The sequence below is a fragment of the Nicotiana tomentosiformis genome, chromosome 7, assembly GCF_000390325.3.
Source record: "Nicotiana tomentosiformis chromosome 7, ASM39032v3, whole genome shotgun sequence".
NCBI lineage: Eukaryota > Viridiplantae > Streptophyta > Magnoliopsida > Solanales > Solanaceae > Nicotiana > Nicotiana tomentosiformis.
The window spans coordinates 108,842,384-108,854,026 of NC_090818.1; the positions used below are offsets into that span (position 1 = coordinate 108,842,384).

The 11,643-nt window shown below is 41.6% G+C and overlaps 1 protein-coding gene across 1 annotated transcript; it reads left to right on the forward strand.

Annotated features, from left to right (window-relative positions):
- The first annotated feature begins 7,560 nt into the window (after positions 1 to 7,560).
- Positions 7,561 to 11,279, forward strand: LOC138896179 (uncharacterized). The gene is made up of 9 exons (XM_070180965.1): positions 7,561 to 7,757; positions 7,938 to 8,021; positions 8,220 to 8,338; positions 8,449 to 8,717; positions 8,806 to 8,900; positions 9,626 to 9,761; positions 9,898 to 10,647; positions 10,719 to 10,850; positions 11,178 to 11,279. The coding sequence occupies exons 1-9, from the start codon at positions 7,561 to 7,563 to the stop codon at positions 11,277 to 11,279; spliced, it is 1,884 nt and encodes a 627-aa protein (XP_070037066.1).
- Positions 11,280 to 11,643: the final 364 nt, after the last annotated feature.

Here is an 11,643-nt window from a genome sequence, read left to right on the forward strand (position 1 = left end):
TATTTGCAAATATTAAAACCTACATATCTCCTTCATTATAAGGTCAAATTGAGTGATTCAAAAGTCTAACTTGACTAACTTTTCACAAGGAATCCATTGGAGGCATAAAAATAGAGTTTTGGGATCGTTTAGCATGAGAAAGGATGCAGAATATCTGACAGAAAAATATATAAAACGAGGGTTTGTTCATTCGGTTATATTTTGAGTTGGGGAGCTCGGATTTGGGCGATTTTGGGGGCTATTTTCACCATAAGGATCGGGGTAAGTGTTATCTACTCAGTTTTGGTTATATTTCATGAATCCATCTTCGTTTTTGGGATTTGATTGATGATTTCAAAGTGAAATTGATGGAGTTAGGGTTTGAGTTTTGGAGAGTTTAAGTGAGGATTTGAAAGACCAAACGGAGTCCGATTTTGATGAATTTTATATAGTTAGACTCAGGAGAAGTGGGTCCGGGGGCCGGATTTTGGCCGATTTCGGATTTTTGGCATATTTATGTAGTTTTTATTGTGGAATTTGATTCTTTAGACTATGTTGATAGTAGTATTCTGATTTTTGGTTAGATTCAGAGCTTTTGGAGACCGAGTCCAGAGACAAGGGCATCCTGGAGTAGGATTTCATGCTGTTAAGGTAAGTAACAGTTTTAACTCTGGCTTTGAGGGTATAAACCAGAGAATTTGATATCGTGTGACTGTTTGGAGGTAATATCCACGCTAGGTGACGGGCGTGTGGGTGTATACCTCGAGGGATTGAGACTTGGTCTGTCCCGTGAGGCCTCATGGCCATCATCTGTGTTTACAGAGTTACTTGTTGTTGAACTTGTCTGCCTTTATGTTAGAGATCATGCTTAGGCTTTATTCATGCTCACATTATTTGTACTCAGTCATAGAAATTATTGTACATATTTACCTTAGTCTCTATTATTTGCTAATATGTTGTGATACTTGATGTGGGTTGTGTTCCTTTATTTGTTGATGATGGTGAGGCTAGTGAGGTACATGATTGAGTGAGGCCGAGGGCCTGGTTGTGAGGATATTAATACCATAGCACGTGAGTTTTCCGCGTAGCACGTGAGTTGACCGTGCGGGTCCAGGTATTGATACCATAGCGCGTGAATTGTCCGCCCCCTAGTGAGCGCAGAGTATTGAGCGTTGAGTGCTGAGTGATGGAGTAACATTATTGTGAGGTTGCATTTACTTTTGCTGTTGCTGCATTTACCTGTTAATTTTCCTTGTAGTCTTACTGATTTATGAAATTACCTGTCTACTCCTGTTTGTACTTAATTGTGGAAATAATAATTGGATTATTCTACTTAGCTCGTCACTACTGCTCAGTTCCTTAGTTATTTTTGTTATTACTGAGTCGGTTGTACTCATACTACATCCTGCACTTTATGTGTAGATCCAGGTGAGTTAGAAGGCAGCTATCGTTGAGTTCAGGCCGGCTATCTTTGGAGACTGCAAGGTAGCTGTTAGCGTCCGCAGGACCTTGTTACTCCTCTTGTCATTTCTTCTTTTGGATAGTTAGACAACTTATATATCTTACTTCATAGTTTTATATGCTCATGACTTAGTGACACCCCGATGTTTGGGGATCGTTTCCGTATTTTCTATATTATATTTAGAGTTGATTTAGTTTATGAGAAATTCAAATGTTGGTATTGTTTCATTAAATTCTTATAATCGATTTAGTAGCAATATTTTTGGGGAATAGGCTTGCCTTTTAACACGATAGGTGCCATCACGACCATGGTTAGATTTTGGGTCGTGACAATAACCCTAGTACATATCTAGCTACTCATAACAGAAATTGAAGAAAATAAAGAAGAAACACTAATTAAAGCCATAATATGAAATTAAAGTGATAAACTATTGTGTTTTTAACCCAAATTGGTCACAAAATACACAAAGTGGTAAACTACAATGGCTACAACTCAAAAAATTACAAAACTTGACCTAAAAAGTGATTCCCGTCTTTTTATTAGTGGCCCGAAATTCGCTAACAGAAATGTACTTCGGGAGGTTCTGCGGCCGCACAATTCCATGTGCGGTCCGCACTTTGCTTGAGTCTACAGATAGAGGGATTCTATAGCCGCACAATATGACCTACGACTGCACTTCAGCTTCTACGGCCGCACAATTCTTTGTGCTGTCCGCACTTTTGGCAAGGCTTCACTCTTGGTCGTTTTGTACACTCTCTGAACTTTTTTTGAATTCAAGATAGTAGGACCATGTTTTTGCGGTCGCACAAATTATGTGCGGTCCGCATTCTCTTCAATCAACTTCTGAGCTTCAACACCAAATTTGTGGCCGTAGAGAGAATTCTAGGTTCTACGCTTTCTTCTGCAACCGCAGAAATACTTATGCGAACCACACTCTTGGTCTGATGCACCCTTTCTTGCCTTATGAGCTAGAACACTCCTTTTTGAGTTAGATTTCTTCGTTAGAGTCCAAATCTCCAATATTCCTGCAATTTGCACACTTTCTTTAGTTTTGGAAATATAAATCAACACTTTTGGACTAAAACTAAAGTATGAAGGTACTAATAAGTGGTCAAAAACCACACTTATCAATTCCCCCAAACTTAAGTATTTTCTTGTCCTCAAGCAAATAGATTAGTTCCCACCTCCTCAGACTAAAAGTTCATTTCAGAGAATCAATAAAAAGCCATTTACATTCAATTGGGACCAACAATTACCTACACTACTCATGCATTATCAGCAAGGTGACAATTCACATATCATGCACATATAGTTCTAATGTGACATTTGAGATTCAAGAATTGACTTTACTCATTAAGGACTCTTGTTCTATCACGTAGATCATGGTGGACTCCAAACTCTTCCTCTTCTACCTTCCATTTCCCAAGCTCACTTCAAAAGTTAGCACTCAATCTTAAGATCAATGAAAGGTTCACTCTTCTCTCACAAAAGAATGTCACAAGTACGACTTCAAGTACTATAGGCTTGCCCCTCATGTAGATCACCACTAATGTAATCTCACTTGGTTCAAAATCAAGCAGGACTTCTTTCTGGTTGTAATGAACACTTTTAGATCGGGGTAGGATACCATATGGGTAAGTGGTTACACCTTTCCTTAAGCACTCTATATTTTCATTTCTTGGCTCACATTTACCAATTCTTAGAGGCATTCTCTTTTTTCTTGGGGGTTAGAGAGACTTGACATCACTCTTTCATGTTAGGGATAATTACCTCTTTCTTGAATTTTTCTTTTTGTTCTTTTTCTTTTCTTGCCTTCTCATTTCATAGAGATCATTTCTTTTCTCTTCTTGGTGCCTTAATACTTCTTTCAAATTCCTCAACTCTCCCCCCAAACTTATGCCTTATAGAAATCGTGATTGAGAACCTTGCAAGATCATCCTTAATATAAAAGGCATAAGAGAGATAGTACAACAAGACCACCATATTCTATAACGACCTTACGATAGAGCCAGTTAGAAGAGTACCAGCCTAGTAAAAAGTCAGCATGGAGCTACCACCAGATTGTGTATGCATCAGAGGTGCAAGTATTATAAGAGAGCTTCAAGTTAGGGATATGAATTATACCTGTGTGAAAGGGAGGTGATGAAGGAGATAGAATATGTGATGCAAGACTTTAAGGTAAGTAAGGTCCGAAAAGTGTAAATAAATAACAAATCCATATATGGTAATAAAATTTGGAATTAAAAGTCCTTGTCTCATACTTTCAAAATTATTTAATAATCAACTCATCACATTTATATTTAAAGAAAATCATAAGTGCTTTATAAATTTAAACTATACTAATATATCATAAACATTATGACATATAGAAAATATATGTTATAAAATTATAATTTTTCCATCCCAATGTCAAAAGTATAAATTTTTGTACTATTAATTCTCAAAATGGGTAAAGATAACTTTTATTATGAGAAAACAATTTCTAGAAAGGATATAAACATAACTTTTCTTATGAGGAAGAAATTTCTTTTCTTATAATAAATAAAATATTATTTAAAAGTTTCCTCATATCATGTGTTTAACTAAAACTTATCAAAAAATATTATACTAATAACTTTTGATAATCATATTTATCCAAGAAACAGTAACATCCATGTCCAGCCATGTTTTTGAGCATTTGATCAATGAAGGGAAGTGGGAAATGTCTTTACTTATTGCATCATTCAGCCTTCTATAATCAATGCACATTCTCCACCTTGTGACTGTTCGTGTTGGTTTTGATTTGTTATCTTCATTCTTCACCACTATCTTTTCCCTGGTCTTGGGTACAACTTGCACTTGACTAATCCACTGGCTATCAGAGATGGGAAAATCACTCCCGTATCTAACAATTTAATGATCTCCTTGTGCACTACCTCCTCCAGATTTTTGTTCAACTTGCGTTGGGGTTGTACCACTGGCTTGCTATTTTCTTCCAGCAAAATTTTGTGCATGCAAATGGCTGAACTGATTCCTTGAATATCAGTTATACTCCAGCCAATGGCCTTTTTGTACTTTTTCAGCAGCTCACTAGCTTTTGCTTTTGTGTACCTGTCAAGTAAGCAGAAATAATCACAGGAAAATTGCTAGTTTCAAGAAAAGCATATTTCAAGTGAGTAGGGAGGACTTTCAATTCCACACTAGGCTTAGAAGCCTCCTCTTTTAGTTCCTCCTCATCAATCACTTGATCCTTAGTTTTAAGAGTTTCAGCCTCTTTCTTTATTTCAGGATCTTCATCCTTTACGGTGTTAGACTGAGTAATACATCTCTCTAAAGTATCCCCCACAAGCTTGTCAAACTTATATTTTTTAGCCAATTCCCCGACAACATCTAGCTTGAAGCACGAGTAGGCAGACGCCTCATCATTGGGGTATTTCATCATCATCTTCATCTGGAATACCACTTTCTCATTGCCCACTCTGAGCATAAGCTACCCCTCGTAGATATCAAGGATAGCTCTGCCTGTACATAAAAATGGTCGTCCTAGAATTAGAGATACCTCCATATTCACTTTCATATCCACCACAATAAAGTCTATGGGGAACACAAACTTCTCTACCTGCACTAGAATATCTTCAATGATTTCCTCAGGCAAAATGGTGGTCTAGTCATTCAGTTGTAAGGACACTGGTATTGATTTGATCACTCCAAGCTCATCTTCCAGTTTCCTGAATACAAACAAAGGCATTATATTTATAGAAGCACCATAATCACAGAGGGCCTTGTCGAATTTCTCACTCTCTAACGAGCATGGTATGGTGAAGCTTCCTAGGTCCCCACACTTTTGGGAAATTTTATTTTGCAATATGGAACTGCAATGGGCATTTAGCTTTACCATTGTTGTCTCCTCCAACTTCCTCTTGCTAGACAAGATTTCCTTTAAGAACTCAGCATAAGCAGGCATCTGAGTGAGTACCTTTTTGAAGGAAATGTTCACATAAAGTTACTTGAGCATCTCCAAGAACCGCCCAAAATATTTGTCAAGTTTTTCCCACTTTATTGCAAATTCTGTAAAAAGTTTGGTCATAATATGATTAACTGTTGAGTGCTTGAAAGGAAGAAAATTGCTGAGGCTAAGGAGGAAGAAATCAAAAAAGGAAAAGATGAACTTGTTGGTGACAATGTAATGGAGGTTACAAACAATACCCCCCCACAATCTAACTAATGGTAAAAATCAGAATACAGGGAATGCAACAAATGAAAGACTAGAGATGGAAAAGGGAGACAATAGCAAAGGAAAAATATGAAGAGGGTACAACAGACCATAACGATGGCAATGACGATGGTGGACAGTGGCAATTATCAAATACCAAAAGGAACATGTAGAAAAAATAGTGAAAAAATAAAGTTACTACTCAAGAGGAGACCAAAAAGACCAATATATATAAGGTCCAATGAAATTCAGGGGGTCCTCTGACCGTTCACCCCCAAAGTTAGGGGGACAAAGCCTAGTCCATCTGCCCAGCCACTTCTGCTGATCGATGTCGCATCGCGACTGGTACAGACTCTGGCATAACCGCTACAACTGGCTGGGCCCCGCCCGCAGGTAGTGCACGTGGGGTCTAATAAACGACAACAACGTGCCTAATAAGTGGAGATTTTGACTACTTATTAGCGCCTTTTATCTTTTGTTTTAGTCTAAAAGTATTGAATTGCGTTCCCAAAACTAATGAACTGTGCAAAATTACAGGAATACTGGAAGTTGGACTCCCGAGATAAAATCTAGCTCAAAGAGGAGAAGTCCAAACACAAGGCAACAAAAGGGCACATAAGCATACAAAGTGCGATCCATAGAAGGAATTCTGTGGCCGCAGAAGCAATTGCGAACCGCAGAATTCCACCTGCGGCCGCAAACAAAGAAGCAAAATTCAGAAGATATTTGTGCGAATTGCGGACCGCACATGAATTGTGGGCCGCAAGAGCTGGGCTAGGACTCAAGTTCAGAGAGTGTGCAAATTTCCAAGTCTCCGCAGAATAAGTGCCTTGCGGCCGCATACATAAATGTGTGGACCACAGAAGACTGGTTTGCGACCGCAGACATAATCTGCGGACCACATAAATGTTGCCTTGCGGCCGTAGAACCCCAACTCCTTCTAGATGAAGAAGTCTGCAGACCACACATGGAATTGTGCGGCCGCAGAACCCCCCGAAGGGCATTTTTATCCGAGATTTTCAAACTTTTATAAATAGAAGAGTTTCACGAAATTAGGTCAAGTTTTGAGAAAGAGAGACCTAGTCTAGGAAAACTTGGCTAAAAAGGAATTGGGTCAATCGAGAGATTGATTAACCCAATTAAAGGGTTCAACCTAGAGATAGTAATAACCCGACTTGAGCTTTTATCAATTGTTTTATGTGATACCCATTTGGTCTAGGAAAACTACTCTCTGACCGAGAGGTATTGAGTGGGTAATTGAGAGTTGATAGATATAATACACCCCGATCAACAAAACAAGCATTAATGTCTTTATCCCATTAGGCAAACACCTAGATAATGGTCACAATCCTAGGCTTTTTACCAATTTGAAAAACCTCAAAGACAATATGCTACGTAATATGGGGATATTGGAGTCCAACAGGGTGGACTTAACCACCTTTCAGCTCGAGGGCAAGGCCCGCAGATGATGGAAGTCTTACCTCCTTAGCATGTCAGAAGGTTTACCTCCCTTGATTTGGATCAGTTTACACATTTATTCTTGGAGAAGTACATACCACCCTCAGAGAGAGAGGAGCTTCGGGGTCAGTTTGAGTGACACCGTCAAGGACATATGCTTGTGACTGACAATGAGGCGAGATTCACTGATTTGTCTCTCTATACAGCTATTATACTCCCCACAGATGTAGAGAGGGTGCGTAGGTTCATTGCAGGTCTGCACCCTGAGATTCAAGTTAATATGGCCTGTGAGGCAGAGATGGGGACTCTCTTTCATCAGGTTGTGGATATAGCTTGGAGGATCGAGCGCATCCACAACCGCAGTGGAGAGTTTGCACCGAGGGACAAGAGGCCCCGATAGTTTGGTAGATTTAGTGGCGCCCCACCTAGGGGAAGAGGTCAGTTCATAAGGGGCCAGCCTAGCAGGCCCATGCAGTCAGCACTACCGCCTGCTCAGAGTGCTCCAGCATGGCCCTACTTCAGTGCTATCCCAGAGAGTACTTACCGTCCTCCAGCTATTCAAGGTTCCTCCAGTGGGTATCCAGGCCATCAAAGTCAGACTTCAAGTCAGCAGTCCCATGCTCTAAGGGGTTGTTTTGAGTGCGGGGAGTTTGGCCCAGTGAAGAGGTTTTGTCCTAGACTTTAGGGCAAGGCCGAGCAGCAGGACCATTGACCCATGATTACCGCACCAACTACCACACCACCCGCCCGGCCATCCAAAGGTGGAGGGCAGGTAGGTAGGGGTTTCCCTAGAGGTGGAGGTCATCTAGGTGGCACTCCCGCTAGATTCTATGATTTCCATGTCAGGCCAGAGGCAGTCGCCTCCGATGCAGTGATCACAGATACTATTTCTGTCTGTCGTAGGGATTCCTCAGCATTATTTGATCTAAGGTCTACTTATTCCTATGTTTATTCTCTATTAGCTCTTTATCTATATGTATCTCACGAGTCCTAGGGCATTCCCGTATATGTGTCCACGCCAGTGGCTGATTCTATTGTTGTGGATCGGGTCTCCTGTCCTATGTGGTAATTTTCTGTAGTTATGAGACCAGAGCGGATCTTCTATTGCTCGATATGTTTGATTTAAAGGTTATCATGGGCCATGGATTGGTTGTCTCTGTACCATGCCATTCTTGATTGCTATGCCAAGACTGTTACCTTGGCGATGCTTAAGTTTCCCATATTAGAGTGGAGGGGTTCATCTGCTGGTACCTCCAGCCGGTTATTTCTTTCTTGACGGCTCGACATTTGGTCGAGAAGGGTTGTTTGGCCTATTTGGACTTTGTTCGGGATACTACTATAAAGACTCCCATGTTAGATTCAGTGCCGGTGGTACAAGAGATTTTCGATGTATTTCCTGCTGATCTACTAGGTATGTTACTGGATCGGGATATCAATTTCAGCACTGATTTGGTGCCAGGCACCCAGCCTATTTCTACTTTGCCTTATCGCATAGCTCCAAAGGAGCTGAGGGAGTTAAAGGAGCAGCACCAAGATTTGCTTGAGAAGGGGTTCATCAGACCCAGTATGTCACCTGGGGGGCATACCGGTGTTATTTGTGAAGACGAAGGATGGGAGTATGCGGATGTGCATTGATTATTGCCGGTTGAACAAAGTCACCATCAATAATAAGTACCCGTTGACACATATTGATGACTTGTTTGACCAGATGCAGGGTGCCAGGGTGTTCTCTAAGATCGACTTGAGATCTAGGTATCATCAACTGAAGATTCGTGTTTTGGACGTTCTGAAGACGGCTTTCCGGGCAAGGTATGGCACTATGAGTTTTTAGTGATGTCCTTCGGCTTGACTATCGCCCCATTGGCTTTTATGGATTTGATGAATCGGGTGTTCAAGCCGTATCTCGAATCCTTTGTCATTGTCTTCATTGATGATATATTGATCTACTCGCGTAGTATGGGGGAGCACGAGCAGCATTTGAGGTTAGTTCTTCAGACCTTGCGGGAACAGAAGCTATATGCTAAATTCTCCAAGTGAGAGTTCTGGTTGGATTCCGCAGCTTTCTTGGGGCATGTTTTATCAGGTGAGGGTAATAAGGTGGATCCCAAGAAGATCGAGGCAGTCCAGAGTTGGCCTCGTCCTACCTCAACGATCAAGATCAGGAGTTTCGTCGGGTTAGCAGGTTATTATCGTTGGTTCGTAGAGGGCTTCTCGTCTATTGCAGCACATTTGACTAGATTGACCCAGAAGGGTGATCCATTCATATGGTCCGATGATTGTGAGGCGAGCTTCCAAAAGCTCAATACCGCTTTGACTACAACACCGGTGTTAGTGTTGCCCTCCGGTTCAGGGATGTATATCGTGTATTGCGATGCTTCGCGCATTAGCTTGGGTTGTGTATCGATGCAGGAGGGGCGAGTTATTGCATATGCTTCACGTCAGGTGAAGCCCTATGAGAAGAATTACCTTGTACATGATTTGGATTTGGCCGCGATAGTTCATGCTCTCAAGATCTGGAGACATTATCTATATAGGGTGTCCACTGAGGTTTACACCAATCATCACAGCTTGCAGCAATTGTTTAAGCAGAGGGACCTTAATTTGATGCAGCACAAGTGGCTTGAGTTACTGAAGGACTACGATATTACCATCCTTTACCATCCGGGCAAAGTGAATGTGATAGCGGATGCCTTGAGCAGAAAGGCCGAGAGTATGGGTAGTTTGGCATTCAATTCGGCAGAGGAGAGACCATTGTCTTTGGACATTCAGTCCTTAGCTAACAGACTTGTGATGTTGGATATCTTAGAGTCCAAGTCGAGTTCTTGCATATGGCGTGGCTCAGTCTTCATTATTTGAGCGGATCAAGGCTTGTCAATACGATGATCCGCACTTGTTGGTTCTTAGAGAGACGGTACTACAGGGTGATTCCAAGAAGGTTACTATTTGTGAGGATGGTGTTATTGACTCCAGGGTTGCCTATGTGTTCCTCATGTTTATGGAGAAGATTCTAGAGGAGGCACACAATTCTCGGTATTCTATTCATCTAGATGCCAAAAAGATGTATCGCGACCTGAGGCAGCATTATTGGTGGCGGCGGATGAAGAAGGACATAGTTGAGTATGTAGCGAGTTGTCAAAATTGCCGGCAGGTTAAGAATGAGCACCAGAGGCCAGGTGGCCTACTCCGGCAAATGGTTATACCAGAGTGGAAGTGGGAGCGCATCACTATGGACTTCGTAGTTGAGTTATTGCGGACGTTGAGGAAGTTTGATGTCGTTTGGGTCATTGTCGACAGGCTGACCAAGTTGGCACACTTTATTTCTATGGTGACTACTTACTCTTCAGAGAGGTTGGCCCAGATTTACATTCAGGAGATTATTCGGTTTCATGGTGTGCCTGTTTCCATCATTTTAGATAGAGGCCCTCAGTTTACTTCACATTTTTGGAGAGCAATACAGAGTGAGTTGGGTACCCGAGTAGAGCTCAGCATGACATTTCATCTACAGACCGATGGGCTATTGGAGAGGATAGTTCAGATTCTGGAGGATATGCTCAGAGTATGTGTTTTAGACTTCGGAGGGCAGTGGGATAGATTCTTGCCCTTGGCTGAGTTTGCTTATAACAACAGTATAAGTTCAGCATCGAGATGGCTCCATTTGAGGCTTTATATGGTCGACGATATCGTTCGCCCATCAGATTGTTTAATCCCGGCGAGGCTAGGTTATATGGTATGGATTTAGTGAAGGATGCCTTGGAGAAGGTAAAGATTATTCAGGAGCGACTTCGCACAGCACAGTTCAGACAGAAGAGTTACGCGGATCAGAAGGAACGAGATTTATCATTTATGGTGGACGAGAAGGTTCTCTTGAAAGTCTCGCCGATGAAGGGTATCATAAGGTTTGAAAAGAAGGGCAAGCTGAGTCCGAGGTTTATTGGCCCATTTAAGTTATTGAGGCGAGCTAGGGAGGTTTCTTATGAGGTTGCTTTGCCTCCCAATCTATCGGGAGTTCATCCGATCTTCCATGTTTCTATGCTCCAGAAGTACCATGCCGACAGGTCGTATGTGTTATATTACAACACGATTCAGCTACATGAGAGTTTGGGTTATGAGGAAGAGCCAGTTGCCATTGTTTACAGGCAGGTTCGCCAGTTGAGGTCCAAGAAGATTTCTGCGGTAAAGGTCCAGTGAAGGGGTCAACCAGTTGAGGAGGCGAATTGGGAGGTCAAGGAGGACATGCGGAGCAGATATCCACACTTATTCAGCACTCCAGGTATGATTCTAGACCCGTTCGAGGATGAAATTTTTTTTAAGAGGTGGATAATGTAATGACCCGACCGGTTTAAGAGGTTCCATATGTGCCTTTACTATTTTATGACTTGCAGGGATGTTTGGTTTGGGTTTGGAGGGTTTCGGGTTGAAATCGGAACACTTAGTTCCATATTAGTGGCCTAACGTGGCCAAGTTTGACTTGTGTCAACACTTTTAGTAAACGACCTCAGAATCGAGATTTGAAGGTTCCAATAGGTTCGTATGATAATTTTGTACTTGGGTG